At 35.2% G+C, this 25,787-nt stretch overlaps 1 protein-coding gene across 4 annotated transcripts in view; it reads right to left on the bottom strand.

The window, feature by feature from the left end:
- Nucleotides 1-1,396: 1,396 nt before the first annotated feature.
- LOC110446360 overlaps nt 1,397-25,787 on the bottom strand; it is a 36,939-nt gene continuing 12,548 nt past the window's right edge. For 3 of the 4 annotated variants that reach the window (XM_021491476.1, XM_021491475.1, XM_021491477.1), the window contains exons 2-12: nt 15,049-15,122; nt 12,055-12,439; nt 9,147-9,596; nt 8,290-8,589; nt 7,689-7,807; nt 6,387-6,736; nt 5,411-6,302; nt 4,286-4,313; nt 3,484-3,792; nt 2,579-2,883; nt 1,397-1,818 (exon numbers count right to left, since the gene is read on the bottom strand). In XM_021491476.1, the coding sequence (XP_021347151.1) occupies nt 2,579-2,883; nt 3,484-3,792; nt 4,286-4,313; nt 5,411-6,302; nt 6,387-6,736; nt 7,689-7,807; nt 8,290-8,589; nt 9,147-9,596; nt 12,055-12,439; nt 15,049-15,084 (3,174 nt within the window). In that variant the 5' untranslated portion in view covers nt 15,085-15,122 and the 3' untranslated portion in view covers nt 1,397-1,818. The remainder of the gene's footprint in view (nt 1,819-2,578; nt 2,884-3,483; nt 3,793-4,285; nt 4,314-5,410; nt 6,303-6,386; nt 6,737-7,688; nt 7,808-8,289; nt 8,590-9,146; nt 9,597-12,054; nt 12,440-15,048; nt 15,123-25,787) is intronic. The other variant, XM_021491478.1, reaches the window with a different exon arrangement.

Genomic DNA, 25,787 nt, shown 5'->3' on the forward strand with positions numbered 1-25,787 from the left:
GCATTTTTGTGCTGCTCAACTTCTGCTATACATACATTTGATAAGACAATTTATTTCTGCCATGGGGATGTTCTGCCACTTATCCAGAAGGCCCTGGTACAGAGCGGGTAAAATTTCTGGTGAATATATATGATACCTTGCTATTCAACAATAACGATAATTTATTAATATTACAAAATCATGGACATTTAAGGGGGATGCGTGTCTTTGGCGTGTCAGTTTTATAATCACAGTTAGTCATACACATGTGTAAAATGATAAGCAGTAAAACAAGTTTTTCTGTGCGTAAAATCCGCAATTAAAAAAATAAATAATTAAATACCAAATTGATATCATACACATAAGTATCTAATAAATTCATATACAGATATATTTCTTCGGTGAAATGAAAAGCTCCACAAAAATATTTCTCTGATATATAACTTTCTCTGATCATTTCTGTTTAACGAAACATATTCGCTCAATGTTATATGGCCTATATTTAAATCCCGATTATAGCTATAGAAAAAATACAGAAAACATCCTAGTAATACAGGCTGTATGAACATATTTGTTTCAACATGGTAAACATCCAAGTCATGTAGCCTGTATTTGGATCTCGTGTTATAACACAGTAAACATCTTAGTTATGTTGCCTATAATCAAATTTCTGTTATAACAGAGTAAATATCTTAGTTATGTAGTCTGTATTAAAATCCCAGTAATACTTCTGTAAATAATCCTAGGTATGAAGCTGATATTTAGGTCACTCTTATGGAATAGTAAACATCCTAGTAATGTAGCACATATTTTCATCTATTATCTAACACAGAAACAATTATTGTAATAAAATTAGGCTATAATTATTGCAATACCAATATATTAAAATATTTTTCAAGAAATAAACTTGTTGCAATACTATTTTTTTGATATGTTCATTATATAACAATCTTTGTTAAACTAATCGTTTTGGAGTTGAAGTATAGTTGTGAAATACTTTTTACCAAAAATAACGTTAACATTGAATAAAAAATATGCTTGGTGTGATATTTTTAGAAAACACTTTCATATTATTTGATGTTTGTCATTGAAGCATGCTTAACTGAAGCATACTTGTCGTATTTTCTGTATAATATCATCGCGTTTAAAAAATATGTCAAGGAATAAAATACATTGTGATACATTGAACTTTCAAATGAATACAACTGAGTAGTTGCATCACTGTTACAGATGAATAACACAGTAAACAACCTAGTTGTGAAGCCTGTATCTACAGTAAGCGTAACCTGTGGTAACATCTCTAATAAATATGTATCCTGTATACATATATATATCTGCTATAACATAACGGTAAACATTTGTTTGTGTGTTATAGCATGCTACCACCATACATATATATATATATATACATCTGTGGCTAATAAACATTTTTGTCAAACTTTCATCATATTTACAGCAAATATAAATATCATTTATGTTCTCAACACCTAATGTCACATTAAATGCATACGACAATCGTAATCAGTATTTAACAAAATTAATGCTTTTTGCTATCTACATAATAGAATTTGAAATTCGATCCGATGGTTTCTGTACAACACGTCACTAATCGCCCATTGAAATAAAATAAACATAGAATATTGACTTTGATGAAATGATTTTTTTATTAAATTGTACACGTAGTGGTCCTTCGGAAAATGTCTTTTTCCATTATATTCTAAAACTGCGCCGAGAGAAAAAACCACACAAGGACCAGTCCGCGAAAAACAGAGCAGACCATCATCTATAAGGTTACATACATCAGTTATCCGGTATTAGAACCATGCTTGAGTCCTTAACCTACAATGGAAATACAATCAAAAATTATGAAAGGTATTTTTTACAACAATGGTTTGGTTACACTACAGCGTTTTGAGATTTGCGGTGGTGTATTATGATTATACAACGCAGAGCGGAGCAAGTGAAACAGATATCTGCGATAGTATAATCAAGATATACCGATACGGATTTTCAAATGCAATGCAATTATTCCTATTATAATTAATGTCAACTAGAATTGCGTTTCCTTTTGAAATTTAGGCTACTCTGACACGTGATGGTAACGACAATATTCGAAGTAAGTAGACTTATTTTGTCCATTCGCAGTCTCGATATTGCTCAGGACGTCATTAATAATCATATTGCCGGTTCAAGTACTGTCGTGGTTATACGCATATTCGAGTTACGTGTCACACTGTGAAATGTAACCACATGGGTTATACTATTGGTGTAATGCACCTTTAATGCACCTTAGGAAATAACAAACAAACATAATATAACTAAGACATTTTTGTATAAATTCCATAGTATTCTCTAATGTTAAATGTTAACAATAACAGGAATGCAATGAAGCAACAGGAAAACGGTGTAAACATTTTAAATAAACGTTGAACCATATTCCCTAGAAAGTTAGGCGTGTACCAGTAGTCAGTTTAAAATGTTGTAGCATCTGATCTGGAAAACATGCATACTGTTTAGAAGACATTAATATCACCTATGTTTCGATTAAACGTTAACACGATAGTTTAAGCATACCTTCGAAAAGAACAAATAACAGTACCTATGCAGGTTTAAGTGCTGCAGTAAGGGATTGTGTGTCCATGTCACATTCCTGCATCGCCAGGAGAATTGCATTTACAGTTGGGCGGGGATTGGTCTCTTTAATGAAAGCTTCCAGTAAAGCGGTGATCTTCGCTCGAATTTTCTTGTTTCTGTAGTTGACGTCAAACTCATCCACTGTTTTGGGCGTGACTCCAAGTTCGAGGAACAGGTTGAAATATGACTTGATGTCTACATGATCAGCGATGATCAGAACATCATCGCCAGACAAACACTTCTTTAACCATTCAGCCGGCAATGTCTCGTCTAATAAATACAGAAAAACATGCAAAGAAAACAACACTGATTGAAACTCGTCTATCGAGAGTCCAAGAAAGAAATTTAAAACAGCAACAGAAAAAAGAGAAAAGCATAGATGCACAAATTTGAAAAAAAAAAAATCAAGAGAGAAATGAAGATGTAAATGTAAACAAACAACATACGACACAAAGTTTAGGGTATCATTGCAATTATTGTGGCTGACTTACGTTCTCCTCACCCCTGTACTATATTATGACAAAATCGAAGCCATATTGTACAAGCCGATCATTTGGATTACATCAAATTAATTGTGCGGCAATGTAACGGTGAAGTTGAAGGGCTTTGTATCCAGAAGGCGCTCCTCTGTAATTTTCAAAGTACCAACCAATCGACTGGTCAAGTTTTTTTAAACCTGACACCAATCAAATAGCTAAAGGTGTAGAGAACCTAAGAAAGCGAAACCCCTGGAACAATGACGATATGTCTAAGGAAGAGGTATGTCATTGACGGAATGATATATAACAAAACCTTTTCAGAATAATAATTAACGACGAAAAGAGAGTGATAGGTTCCAGATACAAACAGTGAGACTGAAGCATTACGTACCTATAAACATCACATTCCTGTTGGAGTCCAGAATGTCCATGAGCATGGAGGGGTCCATTCGATGTCGCGACATTGCATCTGCTATAGCCAGGAATCCAGTATCCGCCTTCGTTCTGAGGTAGTGAACGAATATCTTTGCTATGCGAGATCTAAATGAGAGGTGGCGGTGCTCTTCCATCTCCTGCTCCACTAGCGCGACTGGACAATCCAATTCGGCAAAGAACGTTTGGTATGTACTGCCGATATATTTCGAGACTCTACCAATCTCTTTAAACGATAGCTTTCTATCTGGTAAAGCCTTTGTCAAGTCTGTAATATATATTACACCATCAACATAACATGGTTTAAACATAAACTAACAAACACATATACTATATATTTACCGTATAATGCTGACTGCACAATAACAGTTCAGTGTTAGTGGGAATTAATTCAAAGCTACTTGTGATAGCCTATTCTAAATCAAATGCATTATTCTGATAGTCAAAAAATGAAAATGAAGTATACGATTGGCTGTAAAGGACGTAATATTAGTTTAAATTGATGCACTGGTTGAATTTGTTAAGCAAAATAACTAATTATGGTATGGCTGTATAACTTTTCATCAACTGCATAACCAGTTTGAATAGAAGGTCTTAACTTTTCAAGAAACATTTTATACTTTTCATACTGTATGGATTCACAACACAACCCATCATTAAACAAGATGTTATTATAATTCAAATGAATGAAATAAAATTAAATTAACACACCTCATAAATGTCATACTATGAAGTGTGTATGTTGAGGAACATCGACTTACCAACTTGACGCATGTGAGTCCGTTGTGTCTGTAAAACAAGCGAACAAGCCGTACATTTTGATGGACAATGGATTGGGGAAAACATGCATATAACTACAATACGTTCGCAGGTAACATAATATATGAATCATTTTTATAGTAAGATACTAAGGGTTTTGCCGTAGATTCGCAAAAAAACGCATGAGAGTCAATTTTGTGCCCCTTATATTTGCTTAATAATGTATTCGTAGAAAATATCCTTAGTTGCAATAAACACACTCAAATGACGTCACGATTGAGACGGTACATTTCTAGAGTAAAAAATAGTATACACTATATCTCTGGTATAGTTACCTGTAAGGAAATACGGCAAGAACAGCTATTAAACAGATTAGTTTTTCAAAGGTTGCAATATTTTGTTTGACGCCCGGCGACGTTAAAACAATGACAAGTAACAATATTGACATATGAACCTTAACATCTGCTCTGTATATGAAGTTTCAACACGAATGCTAACTTAATATTGTAACCTTAATGAAAAAGAGCTAGTAAATGTATATGTTTCTTCTTTTGAAGTTCAGAATTCACAGTTGTAAACACACTGCATCATACTTTTACTGAGAGCAAGATTTAGATACACATTAAGAAGACTTCTTGATATTTTTAGTAAATAATTAAGTAGTTCTAACATGTTTATAACTTTGTATTACTTTTGTCGATAAAGGGCTGCAATTGCAAAAGGTGGCGATTGATCGTAAATGTCGTCTCTTCTGACGGTAACCTAACTTACTAGTTGGACTATACAATATATAAGATACAATAATAAAAAACGTTTCAGTATAATGTACATATATGCCAATATGGCAAAAACTTAAAAATGTACAGAATACATGCTAATATAGCATAATCTAAAACAACAATACATACATTTATGAAACAATATTTAGTAATTTACAGCATAAAAGAAAACATTTACAAAAGAAAGTAAAGCAGCAATAAGAACTAAAACTTGTAAATGACAAATATTTCTGGACAAGAAGAAATAGCTGGTAAGTAACTATGATCATTGTGCATTGGACTATTATTTGCTTTGTTGTGTTATTGAAGCATATCTAATATTGTTATAAAAATGCGTAGTCTGTATACCTTCTGATTTTGGTTTATGAACCAGATGTAGAGGTCGTTTCTGTCTATCCATCTAGATTCATTTGAACCGTAGCATTGCAGGCGCTGTACTTGTTGCAGGTCCTCAACCTTCGCCATCTTGTCATCTGCTGCGAACCGGAAGTCATTGTGGAGGTAGAAACGGTATCCTAGATGGCTTTGGTGATTCAACTCCAGAATCCTTTGGAGAAGAAATTTTAAAATATTGAGGAGGTTAATCCCAGTTCCTGTTGGAACTGAGTGATCAGTATCCTTTTTGAACATAGTAACCTTCATGCTATCTTTGCAACAGTTGATGATCATGTTCCACAGACAATCCACAGACAGGCAGGCAAATCCTCGTTGGATGAACTTTGAACCATCAAGATCGGGCTCTTCAAGTCGCTGAAACCTGTGGATACAGGCTGCAATCATCTTGTCCCAGACGGCCTGGGGGATGAAAGGATTATCGAACTTGAGGCAAAGAGTGACAGTTTTGACCGTGTCAGGATCATCAAGAACTGGACAAATTATCTTGGGATCTGCATTTTGAAGAATGCTAGGCACTATGAAGTAATTCACCTCTGCGTCTACAGACAGTGGTTTGGACAGTAAACCGAGAGTTTCCAATGCAATATACAGATATTTTGCCTTTTCAAGGAATCGAAATTCCTCGTGTCGTCCCCAAAGTTGCCTGATAAATGTTACTGGTAAAACACCAGATTTTTCATATGCTGTCCACTCAAGTTTTTGCTTGATTGTTAGTTCTGTAATGAACCTTGGATCGGTGATGATGGATTTGAATGCATTTATTATCCACTGTGGTTGCAAAATGATGAACGGTCTCTTGCTATGAAGATCAAAGCACAGGAATGATCCGAAAAACTTGAGTTTCCTGCAAAAGAATAGTATCTGTTTGAAAAAGTACAAAATTAAAGAAGCATATCTGATAAAATGAATGCTACTGATTGCTACTTACCATAGAAATTCTCTGATGTCATCTTCTACTAAAGGCACTGCTAACTTCTTGTTGATTCCCAACAATTTGGCATACGTCAACATAGCCATGCCTGAGTTCTTCAGTCTCACCAGCTCGTATTCCAAGGCAACCCATCTTGCAGGTACAGGCTTCATCCATTGAGATTGGAGTGGGGCAATCTCTATAATCTTGGTCCACACCCGCTGGTACACATCTGCATGTTTAGTAGAATCATTCAGATCTGCTATGGGGAACATTTCCTGGACGTGGGTTTCTATAATTTCACGTAGTTCAGGTTTCTTGTACAGCTTTTCTAGCACTGAGGTAAATAACCTGTTCTGTTCTTCTTTCTGCGTGAAATACAATAATTTGTATTTTTTCATCAAATATGTTTCCGTCTGCAGTTATATTAATAGTAGCATTAATCTTTGATATACACACAGATTTAATTCAGATAAAGACACAAAACATATACTTTTTTCTTCAATGACAGAACGAACGAAATGGTCTAACTTACTCACAACATGGGCGGCCGTGACCTAATGCTGTTTTAATGAGTTATTTAATACTTTATGATTTTGCAATTCTGCAGAGTTGCAAGATATACAATTTTGTATGACGTTTAAGTTCTGAATAAAATGCAGATGTTCCCCAGTTTATATGTAAATAGAAAGGTATCGAGGTATACAGCATTACAGAGGCGTTTGTTACATGTAAAGTGTTATTTTTTCATTCGTATTTAAACACTTGTGGTGAGATGACGAAACATCGCCCTTTTATTTTGGAAATATTAAGACTGCTTTAATAACCGAATCGCCATTCTCCTGTTGTTAAAAAAAAATTGTCCTTGAATTTCAAATCGATTATGATACATTTGATTGTATCTGGAGAGAGTCTTAAACATTGTTAAACGCTTTTAGATATATCCTCAAGTGAAGAGTTCTGGTGATAGGGAAATTTGACACACACGTGAAAAAAATGTGTTACTGACTTTGTTGCATATGATCTGAAAGAATGTACATTTCATTGCGTTACTAAGAGCAGTACACGATATTCGATTCCTTCATCCCAAACTTAACTGTGCATGATTTTGGTGACAATAGAGAATAATGATATGGTATAAATGTGTGACCGATTCGTTATTCGAATCCTACATCAAAAAAACTATATTTTGAATTTTATAATGAAAATAAGTATAAAACCTCTTTTAAAGTTTAACGCAGACGCCATATAAGACATATAATGTCAACACATGTATTTTCAATATCCACATATGTGATATTTGTTCTTTAAAATACTTACATTCCGAGAAAGAAGGTCCAAATGAGATCCCACGAGGATGATAGGAGGGCATCCTTTACCATGTGCTGCTCTGTCAATAGCATACGTAGCGATAGACCTCAGCCAGAACTCGATTCTTTCTGTAAAAAAAACACCCCAAAGAAACGTTTTTAACAGGGGACGTACAGGCGTGTACCTTTGATAACTGAAACATACAGCAAACTTGTAACGACTCTAATACATTTAGACCACAACGTAACGTTTTTAATATATAATGATATATGTACCTTTCTTATTCATGTATACATTAACACAATTCATAGTAGGCTAATCGATTTGCTGTCGTAGGCTCGGACAGCGTATGCAACATAAATCCACCTCCCTTCGTTACTTGTGTCTCGGTGTTTTCAACCAATTCATAAACTCAATTTGTCATATTCACTAATACATGTGTTGGAGCCATCTTGAATGTCATATACTTAATATCGTACTAGTTATCGGAACGTCACACAATAGTTATACTTGCTGGCCTTTATGAGTTCCATAACATGTGCAAGTAAGTAAAACAAAGGCGTGTTTTTCAAATACACTTTGAATAATAAAAAAGGTGTTTAACTAGTACCGTAACCATCTTCTGCTCGGCTTGGATCTAAGCACATAGCCACGTCGAACACCAGGACGAAGACCATGTTGCTTGACATAAAACAGTGATGAGTGTTATAGAACACCTTCTCTCCCCCAAAGTCATATATTGTGACGTAGCCCTTCACCTCTTCTGCACCGTCACAATCTAATTTGGTGCGCATTACCGCCTGTATAACCTTCTTCTGTTCCATTGGTATTTTCTTTTGAATTGTATTTTCTGAAGTGGAAACTTGTTTTCTTCTTTGTTCTTGAGGTACCGTCTCTTGTTGAACTTCTTCTAAAAAGAGACATTTTCATGAAATATTGAAAATGAGGTTTTGTAATACAGGTATGAAGTTGTAACTATTTATATATTAATATCCTCCACAGCTCCGTACACTGATCAAATCAGAATAAAAATGTATGACATATTTTGTTTAAAATGGAAAACGCAATATTTATTGTAATTTTTTTTTTAAATTATCATGTTTATGAGCCGGACGTTTAAAATATGCTACAAATCATGTCACTCGTTGGTATAACGTAGGTTTGCTACGTTTACTGTGTTAAATGACTAAGGAATCTGACTTTTACTATAATTTTTGTTGGTTTCTGATACCTGAAATGATTACCTCAGTGACGGAATAGCGCACAGGTTATATATGTCATGTTTGACATACACAAGGTAAACGTGTGACTATCAATATGACTACTACGTAATCCGTTCTCATATATTGATGCTACCCTGTTTTAATAGAGTGACAGGCGTTTAAGCGGTAGGCGATTGGTACTTTGCTGAACATCTTCCTTGAAGATTATAGTATTTACAAAAGCCCTTTTTCAATGTTTCTGTACCTTTATCAGTCTTGTTTCTGGCTGGCAACACCGACGCATCCACCGTTGGTGGAGTTGGTGGACTGGCAGACCCTTCTTTTTGTCCAGGAAGTCGATCTGATGTATCTGCAGACGGTTTAACAGCGATATTTTGCTCTTTCCGGTGTTGATCAATGAGCCGTTTTAATCGCTGACGACCAGTCTCGACTTCCCCATCATCATTAAGTTGTTGTCGGAATCCTGTGTTCGGGTTGTAGCCAACATAATTTACAAATACATCAGCGGTATCCGTCGAGCCAGGTCCGCCTTCTGGGATATTTTCCTTTTTGAGTTGTCGGACGAAACATGACTTGCCAACCCCTTTATGACCAACGACAGTAATAGTAATGTTACAAGGGTGTTCTTCATTTTCAGCTATTCCTGTCGTATATTGCTGCTGCTGCTTTTTCTGCTGTTCTCTCTCGAATTGTTCTAAAAAAAACACCAATATCGTATAATTTAACAGTGTGCAAAGTATTCTGTATTTGATAGTACAGTCTAAAACGGACACTACTTGGAACCTTACTACCTGACCAGTTTGTAAAAAGTTTCGGATTGTAGACAGTCTGCTTAACCATCAGCTTTTTGATACTGATACATTATAATTTAAATGTGGATTGTATTGCTGATATTGATCTATAAACAATCATGTAATGATTAAGTGACATAACATGCGGTTAAACTAAGAAAAGAAAAAAAAATTCTTAAGATGAGTATATTCCGTATCATTCAATGTCAGAACACCTGACTTGTACTTACATTTAACATGTTACATACAAAAGAATATTTCAATGTGTTAGTATACGTAATAATTGCTCTGACGGTAATTTTATGCATTTATGTGGAGTGGTTCCGAGAACACGAGACCGCTCTACAAGTAAGACGGGAGTCCGGATAAAAAAAAAATGCCGACTTAGACAAAGATCCATATTGGAATAGAGTTCGGTTTATCCACCATGTTTAGTCTGTGTTTAAATTCAAGAGTGACGTTGGAAATTGATCAGTGTCGAGGAACGTGTGTCGCGACATGCTATAGTGTTTGCACTTGTGCAGAACGCATATGCGAATGTGTCTGCCAAGTATAATTGCATAAAAAGTCGTTGCTAGAAGAATTTTAAGCGAGGCGTAGGTGAATATGAAAATAGGTAAAAACGCATCGTAAACGATAGCTGCCATATGTTGTTCGTATCAATATATGTTTATAAACTTGAGTAAAAAGGTCATATTATCAGAGTGTTTTATTGGAAAGTGAGTTATCATTACTGATATTTAATTTAAGAATATTGACATAAACTTATATGACTATAGCATTCTGTGTGGCTACAATATGCCTCAGGTGTTAATTAAAGCTGTTATAACGGTTTCACATATTTGTTCTTTTCATTTCAATATCGACAGCAGGAGCATAATGGTTATCATAATCTTAGTTATCGTCTCCCTCTCGTCTGTGTCAAAGGTAAAGCAGCTTTATATAGAGCTTAATCATTGGACATATTGGAATAATTAGACTACATATTCCTGAATTTAAGCACAGCATTTGACCGGGTATCAATGTGTTGCTTGATAGCAAAACTTCACGGGTATGCTATTCGGAGAAATTATCTAAGCGTCAAGAACAGGAAGCGACGGAATATAATCATTCAACTGCCGGATGTAATAACACCCGATACTACTGAAGTCCTTGATTTCCTCTGAATAGAAGACGCACGAATAAACTCGATAAGCCAATTTCTGTCTAAATTTCAGGAATTTTGCTACGAGGTCAGTAAACAGAACGAGCAAAGTTGTTTAAGTAATGTTTAATTAATCAAACACGAGGAGTATGTTAATAAGGTATGGTCACCGGTAAAAGGAGACACAACTAGTATAGGGTAACCGTAAATGTCATTCAGCATTGCTGTTATATACAACTATTAGTATATATATATATATTTTATTTTTTTTATTTTTTTATTCAACTTTTTTTTCATACTACAATTACATGCACACCTATTAGTAATAAAAATATCGGAGATAACTGGCTGTCATTGCAAGATGTATCGGTTCCGTTCATTTCAAAGATACCTCAGTTTCAAAAATGATATTCACATAAACTGTCAAAATCTGATACAAAAGATAGTTGAACCGCATTAAGACCTATCAGTCTTATTATTCTAAATATTGATTTAGATGGATACTTTAATTAGATAAACAAAATATATCAATTGAATATTACTCTTGAAATTAAAAACAATGTGATGCTTTAAGAAGAAATAATCAGTATATGTGCATGTACTGCGGTGGCATACATAACGAAGTTCAGAATATGTTGAGAACAATTGTAAATGCTTTCGGTGAAAGTTGATAATTTTTCCAACATTTTCTAATCCCAAGATACATGTTTGTTAAATATATCATAGCAAGTAAAATAAAACGTTAGTCTTTGTTGTGTCTACCTCAGTACCAATACGCCTTTGATAAGCGAGGTGACTTAGACGATCTCATAATTTAAATTGGGCAATTTGTTATAATTTCAAAACCTTTGGACAGTTTTCCTTTTTTGTCTTTTTGTTTAACATGAGAATGTTGAGGAAGGACTGTTTTTATAACTTCCAGTCGCAAATCGGTCGACAGACGATAACAAAACGTTATTCAAGATGTTTATTATAAATCAATTAAATACACAAATGTATCGATTTAGCTCGTCATCACATGGCATCAATTTCAATAAACCTTCTTGGTAAGTTTAGCGGACTCTTCTTATCATGATTTTTATAGAATGTAATGGCTATGAAACAATGGTTAACACTGAAACGCCACTAATAACTGTTTTTAGTTATGGGCTTGGTCCTGTATACATAATATGTAAATAGATGATGGTAAACATATAGATATCACTTAGTGAACTTACCGAGAATTCTGTAAACATATCGACTTCTAACACTTGCAATATTTATTGGTCTTTGTCCAGCTCTGTCCTTCTGTCGAAATAAAGTCGGACACACATCAGATATGTCCTGCATCATCTGTGACCACCGACAGTCAAAGAAAGCCATCATATGAAACACATTGTAACCATCATTGTCTACCACATTCAGGTCCTGGAAAGTCATCTTTTTGGCAATAAAATCAGCGGCCAGTCTACAGTCTGAAGCTATGGCACACATCAAAGGGGTCTGTCCTTTACCATCCCTGGCCCCAAGGTCCGCCCCAGACATGACCAGCTCCTGTACTTGATCGAGATTTCTCCGACGAACGGCATTGTGTAGTGGTATAGATGAAGACATGGTTCCTGTCTGTAAGCATAGTAATGAAAAACAATGGAAACTCTACCTTCAACCTGCCGACTAGTTTGTATAGGTCTTCTCGTATGTTTGATTATATGAGCTAACACGTGTTTCTATGTACAGTATTAATTATATACTGGTAAGGCAAGGTCCTCCGTACATAATTTGATTATGTACTGGCAACACTTGTTTCCGTGTAAGTACTCAATGACATGTTGATTATAGTGTTTCAGTGTTCATTATTACACAACACGCTGGTAACACATATTTTTGTGTAGAATAATAACACTGTTAATCATATAATGAAAACTTAAGCAATTATTACGGAGTACAAAATTTAAGTATCTACTGGTAGCACGTATTCGCCTCTATCACATTGTTAATGTTCCTGTTCACAGTATTATTTAAATACTAGTGACGCATGTTGATTTATATATATGTTGATTGTATAACAGGGACAATTGTTCTTGTGTATCAAATAAAATATATTATTGACAAGTTCTGGATACATACTACAGAGATAAAGGATTATTTCTCCAAAGGTCTTATGTTTGTTTCCATAACGGTAGCAAATGCCCAAGAGTATGAAGTCAAGGGCTGAAATCATTTATAATGTTTCTATCAGTATACAATTCAATTTAATATGCATATGTTGCTTATTGGCGCTACACTTAAACGAATCTTTATTTCTTGCATTCCGTTATACATGTAAGCAAAGTGAGTATTTAATGTTTTGCAACTCATATGTATGGTTAAAACATGGTAATATGTGTGATATTTTAATGTAGCTTATTTTGATCAATTTACATTTAGTCAACATGTGTTGAAATACTTTCTTTGCTTGAAAACCTCGTGTTTCCTGGATTTGGGAATAAAAAAAAAAACATTTTCACACTAGCTTGAATTAAATGCACAGGTGTACAAAATAGTTTATCCTCAGATAAAATGCTTCCTTTCGTAACCGTTAAGTAATTATTCCGAGTAAATATTCAAAGAAGTATTCCTACCTTTATGTATGTTGCCAATACTATGTTCGGAGCATTGTAATTGATACACATTATCACCAAACATTAAAATCAACGAAACATGTAAACCCTTCTTCTGATTGTTGATTAAATGTTTGTCTTTAAGTGCAGAAATGCAATATTTAGAATTAAAAATGAAAAAGTTTTGAAAGACGTACATTTATAATAAATATATATTTTGCTACAGGAACAGTCATGTGCATGTTACTAGTGTTGCTTTTAGATAAATGGAGTTATTAGTGTTAATGTACATTTCTCACTCATTTGTTATTGATGTAAAGTTACGTACAGCATTATGTTATACATCATTAACTCAGACAGGTTTCAGAAAGTCAGGACCCAGTTAAAACGCACGGTAAACAAAAATTGCGACTGCGGGTGATATCGATATATTAATAGTTCATCACGTTACAGGTAAAAATAAATGAAATTATTCTATCTTCTATGTTTAATATCAACAAACCTTAAATAATGGTTTTATTGATTCTTAAATCCAAAAGAAAATGCATCCTTACTTTCATACTGGAAGCTCTTATTTTTCAAATTAACCACTAGCTTTCGTTACACAGATGTGCGTCATGAACTAACCTTGTTGATCAAAAGTAAGTTCGCAAAATGACTCGCGTTACTGTATAAAATAATGCGCCTCTGAGTTTTGTGTTCTTGTGAATTATGTAGGTACCGTTTACGCATCTGTTTACCACGGCATTATTCACATAGGTAAGTTTTGCTTTCGTGACCTAGTGTGTTATCGGTACAACATTTCTGTCGTCTGCGAAGCTATTGGTTGTCGGGAAAATATGTTAACCCATAAGTTAAAAAAAGTTAAAAATTACTGTACACACTCATATAGCCGTGGACTTTATGAGAAGAGTTGTTTTTGTCGACTGAAGTTGTACGTCCTGTCCAAATAAGTGGTCAAGAGTAATATTGGTGAGACCGGAGTGTTTGGGCGAGTGAGCTGACTCGTAAAAAACCTGTCATGCGTTGATCATGTTCTTGGGTTACATTACCTTTAACGGCGTGGGGATGATCACTTCTGTTGATGGGATCACGAACTCGTATAAATATATTATGTTTCTGATAATCATTTGCAGTATTATTTTGTTCTTGTTGCCTTTTTATGCAATGTCATATATTTCAGTGTGTAACATCTCCCATGAAACCGCATACGTGATCCGTGTTTTAAAATACACCATCTATTTAGACAGTTGGCATTTCCTTCAATTTTAGTTTGATCTCATTCAGCTTCTATTAAGATGATAAGTTGGCAGGCATAAACAACCTGTGCATTTTTTCTAACAATCTATATATTACAAAAATTGGCAGCATTAATAGAACACTTACACATGTTATTGAGGATTACAATTTAAGTCTAAATTTAATGATTTTAAAACCATGTTGACTAATATAGTTGCAATTTTGTAATCATTCTGGATAAGTCTAGTTAAAAGTCATTAAATACAAGGACGACGACGGAAATAGCCATCGCATTGACCCTTAATGATAAACTATTCCCCGAGGCTGTACACAGTGCCTGAAGTTTAAATATTCTTTCTCTACAACTGTTTAATTTACTGAGGTATCCCTAACCTGATCACTTGATTGTGTTGACTCTCCTGTCGCCATTACTTAATTTCAGACTGCTCCAGTTCAGTGTCCGAATCCTTAAAGATAAGAAGTTAAACATTTGAATAATTTCAATAGAATAGCAATAGGTATGTTTTGACGTCAGAAAATCGCTGTAGAAATAGCCTTAAGTCAACTCAAATGTATACCCGTGTTTCGTGAATCAGCATAGGTTGCAATCTCGCAAGCATCATTATTAATGAACTGATCAAATATCAATCTATATGAATGACGTTCCCATGGAGTCTTATTTCCTTGAAATCCCGTCCACTATTTTGGAAGCAATATTTTACCAGCATATCATTGCACATTGTGTTCAGATCCTCGGTAAAATATATCTCTTTGTTGTACAGTCCAGCCGTGTCTTTGCTTCCAATACAATTTCATTATAACTGAAATACAAGCTGTTGGCATATTCTCTTATAATTTGCTTTAGCTATGTATCACAATTCATGACTAACTAGAACTGTAAGCCAAAGGCTAACTAATACCCGCCGATCCTATATAAACCAGAACTGTAAGCAAAAGGCTAACTAAGACAAAGCATTGCAAAGCAATTTAAAGTCTCACGCAATTGACAATTTCTGTATTTACTGAATTGTACACGTATTACAGTATATAGGTCACTGATATAATTCATGTACTATCTACCCATGCCAAAACATACTTGCATACCAAATAGTGTTAGCCATGATGAACCAGTTTTGCTGAAATCGTCTAAGTAGTTTAGGAAGAGCTGTCAGGACAGATATTTTTAAAAAGGGCCACAACTCCTTAAAATAAGTCGAAATGAAAAAAAAATATGTCCCGAATGCACAAAATCAGGGGGTAATAACTATATCTGTAAACTTTCATTGAAATAGGCCCAGCAGTTTAGGGGACAGAACAAGTTCAAAAGAGTTATCATGAAAACAATGCCACTTAGACGGGCAACGTGTGGCAATTGCCATATCTATAATCTTTTTTTTTTGGAAACGACCTAATAGATCATTAGAAGTTGTCAGGACAAGGAATGTCCAATGAAGGTCCATTACTCCTTTTAAAGAGTCAGAATAAAAAACTTATTGCTTGGACGCACAACAACAGGGGGCAGTTACAATATCTATAAACCCATAAGATTAGAAAAAGTTGTCAGGACAAGGATTTTTTGCAACAAAGGGTCATAACACCGTTAAAAAGGGGCGTACAGATTCTGTTGAAAATGGTCCTATAGTTATGAAGGAGTTGTCTGAGAGACGATACGGGTTGCATCAAACATTTTGCTCAATGAATGATATAGAACTTTTACAGATGTCACTTCATCACAACAACAACAACAAATGTAGACATCTCGCCCAACGGCTAAAATTCTGTCCTCTGATATACGAAATTACGCCAGCGTTGGTAAATACGTATACTCGTGAAAAACACAAAATTTGCCAGGAGCCTACGGGAGCAAGTCTTATCAGGCGCTAACCGGAAGTCCTAACAGGAAGCAAAATAATAACGTGGACCTCTTAAAAGGTTGTCTTTATTCAGAGCTCTCTTCTTCACTATATATACGTCTGTGGGTGCTCTGAGGTATATGCACGCACTTGACGATCTCGGTAAAACCTAATGCCAGACAGTAACGCGATCATACCATCCTGATATGTCTAACAAATATGATAATTAGTTTCGACGGGCATTACATTAAAGACGGTGGGTCTTTCATATAAGAGTGCATTAGCGACCTTGAAGTCTATCATATAACACGGTAATTTTTGTTTACAGACCACATGCCGAGGCAAACTCAATAACGCGAGCGATTATTACAGAACAGGTAATGCGACGTAGTTTACACACCCTTCTTGTGCATTTTAATGGTTTCCAGACCTTTAAATATGTTATCATCGATATTTCAATTCCAGCATTTAACAAGAGGCCAATGACCACGTACCTTCCAGGACAAGGTTATTAGTCGTCAGGTTAAGTGATATGCTTTGTGAAATAGGACATTTGTATACATGCTTAATTTTTAATGTGTCAGTCAATTATGGCATTGGCATGCATGTTTGAGTCATATATATATCTATATGCCATTGACAGCCAATGATACCCATGTGTCATTCAATTGTGGCATTGACATGCATGTTTGAGTAACATATATATATGCCATTGACAGCCATTGATACCCATCTGTCAGTCAATTGTGGCATTGACATGCATGTTTGAGTCAAATATATATGCAATTGACAGCCATTGATACCCATGTGTCATTGACAGCCATGTGTGCATTAACAGCCATGTATGCGATCGACATGTATGCATAATTGAGTCATGCGTGTCACTGATAGCCACATGTGCCATTGATAGCCATGCATGCAATCAATAGCCATGAGTGTCATTGACACCGATGTATGTCATTGATATCCATGTGCCGTTGACAACCATGTTTTCCGTCGACAGCAATGTGTGCCATTGACACACATGTGTGACACTGATATCCATGTTTGCCATTGATATGTCATTGACAGTCATGTATGCCAATGTCAGCCATGTATGCCATTGTCAGCCATGTATGCCATTGACAACCATGTGTGTCATTGTCAGCCATGTATCATTGACAGTCATGTGTGTCATTGACGGCCATGTATGTCATTGTCAGCCATGTATCATTGACAACCATGTGTGCCATTGTCAACCATGTGCCATTGACAACCATGTGCCATAGAAGACCGCCATGTAATCCATTGACCGCCATGTATGCCATTGACAGCCCATTCCAATATGACCGAGTCAATATGTGAATGCTCATAGAGCAAGTATTGTAGTTTACAGACTCATTATAGTGCATAAGTTGGAAGAAATTAAAATTTACAACAAAACCAATTTTCCCGCGGCACCGTGTTCCTTTTGTCGTTTACCAAAGTATCGTCAAAATGGCATTGCCAAAAAAAATAGTTTGTAAACAACTTTGTATTTCTCTAGTTAACGGCAACGGAAATTAATGAAGTTGTTATGACAAGGAACTTTAAACAAATATCTGTCAGCCTGCAAAGAGATGTTAAAGTCGGCCCATTATCAAAAACAATCAGGATCATTTATTGAAAAAAACGTGTATACTGTTCTTTAGTCTAAACAGGTGCAATTATGTTGAAGATGTTTATCTGTATTACATCTGAAGTAAATGACTTATTTATAATATTAAAAATGCATAGTAATATGCTATTCTATATCGGTGGTATTTAAGAGCATATTGTTCAATCTCTATGACATTGCTATGGCAGGTACGAAAAACGGTTATCGCTCTTATAAAACATTACGTCGCGTTATATGTTATGACGTCGTAGTATATCCTGAAAATATTGGTGTAGATTTTTGCTGAAACATCATCAATTCAAACTGTACAATAACCTGTTTGGCTTCATCACCCAACCGTAAACAAGTGTTTCAGTTACATCGTTAGCTTGAACAATATAAATAAACTGTGATAACGTCGTTTACCGCAATGTTTGGGGTAGTAAATGTAAATCGTACTTCTGTGTGGTTAAACAATCGAATCACTACTCAGTGCTGCGGTTTGTTCAAAACTATTTCGCTTTTATCAGAAATAAAAAATAAAAAAAACATTTACTGTGAATTTAGAAGTGCCCGTGTGTCTTTTTAAATTCAATTACTTGGAATAAATCGTATACAAACAAATCCCGGATTTATGGGCACTAGGCATAAACAGAACTACTTATATAAATACATTCATCCGGACTAAAATATTAAATCGTAGACAAAATGTAACCACCTAAAGTCTCCAAGTCTTCAATCTCCAAGGCGGATTCTAAAAAGTTATAACTTCCTATCAGGAAGTAAAATAAGAACGTGTACCTCTTAAAGGCTTATCTTAAATTACAGAACACTATTAGGCGGTTTCTTTGGAGAGAAAATTACTCTGCAATGACTGCGCAGCAATTATGGCTACCTATACAATTTAATATTTGTAGCATGTCCCATCGGTTTAAATACTCATCATATTTACTAACTCTTTGGTACTGCATGCATATATAGTGTATATGCACGTGTGGTGTATATGTAAATTACGTTATACAGAACAGTATAGGCAGTACTCTGCATAACGCTTCATTTAATATTGATAAGTCTTTGCAATTGACAGGTTGATTTGTATAAACATGTTGGCCGTGGTTCGTCAGAAAAAAAACCGATGGGCAGGTAATCTCTATTTAAATCAATTTTCACATAGCTTTTTTTAATATAAATAAGCAACCATTTAATGGGTTATAAATTAAAGTTGTACCATAATTAATGGTCCAGGCCATCACGCCTGACTCCCTCAAAATATCAGTATACAATCCTGGGCGATGTCTCCCATACCTGAATTGGGATTTAGGTATCTACACGCAGGTCGAGGTACAGGTACAGTGTCATTTTAATGTCAAAAGTCAAAATCAGCATTTTTATGCAGTTTTAGTTTAATATGTTCGTATAGGATAAAATGCAAAAGATAGCTCTATACAATTTTAAAGAAATATGCAGAAAGGCAAGACGTTGTGTTGCATACGGTTTTAGGGTTCTAGTGTCCAAGGTCAGATTCTAATTAATTAAAGTTCAAAGATTCATAGGTGTAAATATAACACATTTGTTGTTCTGCAGTTCCGAAGGCCTTTTTGGAAGCATAATCCATAAGTTTTACTAAATTTGTTGGTTAAACAAAAGACAATGCCCTATACGTTTGTGCATTCTGATAATCAAACCTGCTTTCTGTTGTAGACCAGATTTATCTTTAATGATTGAAACTCATAACATTCTTAGAAATAATTATTATAGGCAGAAAAAAAGATGAAGTCAGCACACCATGTGCGCATTAAACGTGTGTACACATACAGTGACATTGCTTAACCTATCACCCAAATCTAGCCACCAAACTATTATGACATTTAATGTTACTGCCATCATTCAGAATTTTGTAATAACTAATTTAAAAATAATGTTCCAAATGCACTGACCAGTTTCCATCTGAACAATGCCGTTCACTTCTGTAAGAGGCCTATGAATTTACCCTTTGTTTTGTTAGTTTTAATCGGCGATAAGAAATACAGTTACAAGTAGTAAAGGTCAATTGACAAATATTTATTTTTTGGATTTGTACCACAATGAACGAATTGATAATCCTTGATAGGGAAATTATTGAAACTTAAAGACATGTATGATACTAATTAACTCCTTGACAATATAATACAAACCAAAGACTTAAAAAGCAATAGATATGTTTGTCATTGCATAGGTAACATAATGACAATCTGAATTGTGTTTGTACATCCAAAACTATGTTTACTGCCATCCATATCGGACTGTGTTTACTGTTACTGACAATTTACTGTTAACGGAAACCGGTAAGATAAATCCTTTTTTTTATACACAAACATAACCCTTTTTTTTTTGTTCACGGCCCTGTCCTTTTCAAATCCTGCTGAAATACTGTAGCGCATTTCGACAAGCACTATTTCGTTGACTAAGTAGCGCAGTTGATAAGAGCGATTGCATACAAATATGAATCCTGGTCTTTCGATGCTGATTTGTTTTACACTAAGAACACCTACGGTGATTATATTTTGTCTACTCTGTCTTTATAAGACCGTGTATGGGTGTAAGGATTCGAAGAAATACATAAACAATAAAATACTTGTTACACTTTAAGATAATTATAAAAAGGAATTAAATGATATCTTCATATTTGAATGACAGAGGAACGGAATCTGGGCAAAAATGAATACAGATCAAACAAAGTGTATGACCTGTTCATTGCTATCAAAAGTGACCTTGGAAGTAATTTACTTAGCAATATAAGTGACCAAGAATGCACAGAACTAAGCCATTTCTTTTTTAAATATTTTGGACTGATTGGACAAATGAAGTCCGGGTCGTTAATGGATGATCAGGCGCCGTTTTCACAATCGTTTCTTGAAGTGTCCTTTCAAGAACCTAGATTTGGACATCTCTTTTCGGGTTTTACTGAACAAAAAAAACCATTTTCTGTTTAACACTGCTTGCTATTTTCAGCAGTTTATTTTACTAATTGATTCTGATTTTTGTATGGCATTTGTTTTTCAATTTCTGTTGAGGAGATTTCGTACAAGGGTGAATGACAATATACGTCCATGCGCTTGCCGGGACTCATAGTATGACAGACAGGAGTAACGAAAATGCCCTGCATGCAGTATTCCTTTTTCATATTATGACCGGAAATATATATATATATATATATATATATATTACTTGTATTGAATACGGTCAACAATTATATTCTAGGAATCTGAAAATCTGATGATCGAGAAACATACAATACATGTTCTTGTATAATCTTATATAGGTAACAAACCTATATAAAACATTGTTTAAATGCATATAATGAGTGTACTATGACATTAAAGGCTGACATTCTAGGAATGGCTAGATGTGGCTATCAACATTTAAAACAGTGAGTAACTTCAATACAGAGATAAAAACTATTTTCTTATACAGTAAAATCATGCTTAAAGTAAAAAGTTAACAAATTAATCCAGTATGGGCCATTTTCAATATATGCATACTACACATGTGTAATGTTTGTTGAGGTTAACTACACATGTATAATGTTTGTTGATGTTATTTATAACTGCACATGTGTAATGTTTGTCAAGGTTAACTACACAATTGTAATGATTGTTGATGTTACAACTACACATATGTAATGTTTGTCAAGGTTAACTGCACATGTGTTATGTTTGTTGATGTTACAACTACACATGTGCAATGTTTGTTGATGTTACAACTACACATGTGTAATGTTTGTTGATGTTACAACTACACACGTGTAATGTTTGGTGAGGTTCCAACTACACATGTGCAATGTTTGTCAACGTTACAACTACACATGTGTAATGTTTGTTGAGGTTACAACTTCACATGTGGAATGTTTGTTGAGGTTAACTACACATGTGTAATGTTTGTTGAGGTTAACTACGCGTGTGTAATGTTTGTTGAGGTTACAACTACACATGTGTTATGTTTGTTGAGGTTAATTACAATATATGCATCTCCGTCTGTGAGTTACAAATCAACATCGTTGGTATAGACTGCAAATACCTAGGCACAGTCTGTAGAATATAACTGAATTTTGCTCCTTTTATTGTCAAACAACCGAACATCATAGTTTTTAAAATGTCCGGTATTTTCTACATGTAGTCGAACATTCATGTCTACTTATTTCTCACTCAATTATCATTTTATTTCTACAACTGTTCAGGTGTTTGGAATTGCTTATGTTTCGTTTTGTTCGTAATATGAACCGAAAGTATTTTTGAAATCAATAAGCTGTTATTTAAGAAAATGGGAGTAGATATGAAAGAGGAAAAAAAACAGGTTACTCCGGGCAAGATAATGTAACGAAATGTTGGAGGTTGTGACCGACACAATTAGGAGGCAATATTGAATGAGTACGGAGGTGTTACCAAACGAAGTAAAAACCATGAAATTTTTCAGTAAGAATCAATGTCTCAAGGCCAAAAACTGCAACTGTGTTTTATATTTTTCCTCTCTGGGTATCAATATGACTTTAATTTATCGTGTTTTAAAAGAAAGTCATACCCTGCTAATTAATACAAAATATGATGTTAAAAACCTACGACAGAAATCAACACAAGTGTTCTGGGTTGGTGTCGTCTATTCTATTCTTTCCTTATCTCCTTGGTCCGAAATGTTTTATCGTGCCGGATGATGTAGTTTTGGTTGTTGATTCTTACCAATGTATTTGTGTCGTTGAGGGGATTCGAAACTAGCCAATGTGGCTTATATTAATGAATATATGTACATAAGAAATGAAAATATTTGTTTATTTTTAAAGTGTATTTATTGCATATATTCCTGTCCTTATGGGGAGGTATATATATTATATGTGTTATGTACCTCGGGTCTCTTACTGCCGGTTGTGCCCGACAGTAGAGAAACGTCTCTGTTTCCGTTAGGTACAGTACTTTGTTTCCTTGTCAGACTTGGCCGGAGTTTGAGATTATCCGAGGGGTCCCTATGGTGTATGCAGATATTTACCCTTAATTCTTTGGTGTATGTCTTTTTAAGAAATAAAATGAAAAAAAAAAAAAAAAAATGGTTGTTAGTAGATGGTCTATGGGGGTATATAAGTTGTTGGGCTTATAGGCTAAGTGTCTTATTGGATTTTTTATTACATAAAAAAGGATGGGGAGATCACCGTTTGTATCATATCATGGCGTTGGTCTAGGAGGAGGGCGTACCGTATCCAGGCTGTCCTTTACTTATATCCTACTCTATTTTGTGTTTTGTTTTGTTCCTATATTTTGGAACTCCGTCGAATTGTCGTGAATAAATGTTATCTAATCTATCCCTATCCTCTGTGTCGGCGTTAACGCGCCTACTCTTTCGACAATACACAGAGGGATTTTTTACGTGCAGGTTCGACCCTCCTACACGGGACACCATTTATAGTCCCCTCCGCCGGACTCTGTGTTATTGGTGAATGGTTAGAGTCATGCAGGTGCTAATTAATCTTTATTTTTTGGCGTCCATTCTTGAAACGGTATCCAGTCTTTACACACTATGGAAAACTTTCCTTCGATACCAATGTTCACTTTCATTATAATCCTTTCCTTTGGCTTTCATCTGGAACTGTTCACTGTTCTGACTTTTATAATTATGTTTGTGAGTATAAGTATAAGATAGTTGTTGGAGAGATGGGAAGGGAAAGGTAGGTGCGACGAGTTTGTGCATTGGTGAGAGTTTATCAGTAGGTAGAGGAGAGTTAGGTAGATGCAGGTATGGGGAGGGGGTTGTCGGGTTTGTGCATTGAGATTTTATATAGAGTTATATTAGTGCATGTATAGTTATTAGATCAGGAGTTGATGAGAGGGGGGGGGGGTATGTTGTTATGCTGTGGATACCTGAGCCTGATTGATTTGAGATTGATGAGAATGGTTCGGTATATACAGGAGGCGGGATGGGGGAGGGGATGGGCCATATCTTTTCGTTGTAAATAGATTCTTACAGTTTTTATATTTTCTTAAAAATGTTTTAATTAGATGTATTGTGCGGCTCAATGTTCGAGAGTAGTGGTTGTTTTGAATTTGTCAGGTTCTAGTGGGTATTGGATTGAAATTACGCTATTGTGAAAGCCGGGGGTGCCCCCAGGGAGCCACCGGGTTCGAGTTATTGTTGTAAACATTTCGATCCTACCTGAGCTAGATTCTGTTGAAAAACAAAACAACGCTATACATGTTTGCCTAGGCCGTGATAGAGGACCTGTTCGCTTTTGTAAGCTCGGTTTTGATTGGTTATATGTCTAACGTAGGGGGTGTTTTCTATGAGATGGTTCGAGTGAATTTCGATCCTACCTGAGCCGAATTTTTGTCCCAATACTTTTTTTTGTTATAGATTTTATTAGTTCGAGAAACATGACCTGTTTGCTTGTGTTAGCATGTTTTTTTATTGGGTATGTGTGTGCGTTTGTGTGGATGTGTGTGCAGTTGTACAAGTAAACAGAACTGAACAAACTATCAAAAATAAAGCAGCAGGTATACCCCCAGGCCCCCCCCGGGGGAGGGGGGGGGGGCGCAACTGCCAAGTAGATGTCAACAGAGACGTATGACATACTACTGGCTGTATTTGTCTCTGGTCACAACATGACTCCCCCGTCCCCCTCCCTACCCTAGTGCGATTTTCTTCAAGTCAGTCGGTTCAATCACAGGGGTACGTTACAAATGTCTGAAATACACATATGCTATACTGATATGTGTCACAGGACACATACACATACACAGGTGTAACGAACCCCTGTGGTTCAATCTAGCTGCGATAACGTATTACAATTTACATTTTTTTTTATATATTGCGTCGTCCGGGGCAGAGGAGGTCGGGTATTCCTAGGTTCAATCACACCTGGGTTTGTTACAAATGTCTGAAATACACATGCTATTCTGATATTGGTCACAGCACACATAATGCTGTGACCCATATATCAGCATAGCATATGGTATATTTCAGACATTTGTAACGAATTGATCCGCTGTGGTTCAAGGACGGAAGTCGATGGGGATTCGAGATTCATTCATAAATAATAAGGCGACAGGCCAATTGCTGGAAGTTTGTAATGTGTTAAGGAAAATACATTGCCATACTTTTTAAATGCACAAAATGTATTTAGACGTGTTGAAAAAAGTTTCTTTTTACAAGATATTTCATCAGTTTTGTCTCTTCTATTTAATTAAAAACAACGAAACTTACAAAAAATGACAAACATCAAGCATTTCATTAAGTCCCCTTTACATGTACAATGTCTTTTACCATTAACGTTATTATTTCTAATATGTGTTCTACCCTTGAATTGTATCTGTATCTAATGAATGCGTTAATTGAACTTTTTTTTTGTAAACAAATGATACATGGTAATAAATGATAAATGCATACCTTTCCAAATTTGTTATGGGCTAAAAATGAAACATGAATAATTATAAATGATATGTATATGTCCCGAGGTAAAAAAAACCACTTTAGAGTGGCAATCGTCTTTTTAATTGTTCTTTCTGATGAAATCATTGGGTATCAGAATAGTTAAGCCAGTTAACTGGCTGAAAATTGTCAATTCTAGCACAGACTAAGATAGCAATCTAATTCCGTGGGTTGACCTACGAGTCGAAATGTGTTAAGGGGACGTAACTCACGAGATC

This window comes from Mizuhopecten yessoensis, unplaced genomic scaffold (assembly GCF_002113885.1).
Source record: "Mizuhopecten yessoensis strain PY_sf001 unplaced genomic scaffold, ASM211388v2 scaffold2681, whole genome shotgun sequence".
In the NCBI taxonomy this organism is placed as follows: Eukaryota; Metazoa; Mollusca; class Bivalvia; order Pectinida; family Pectinidae; genus Mizuhopecten; species Mizuhopecten yessoensis.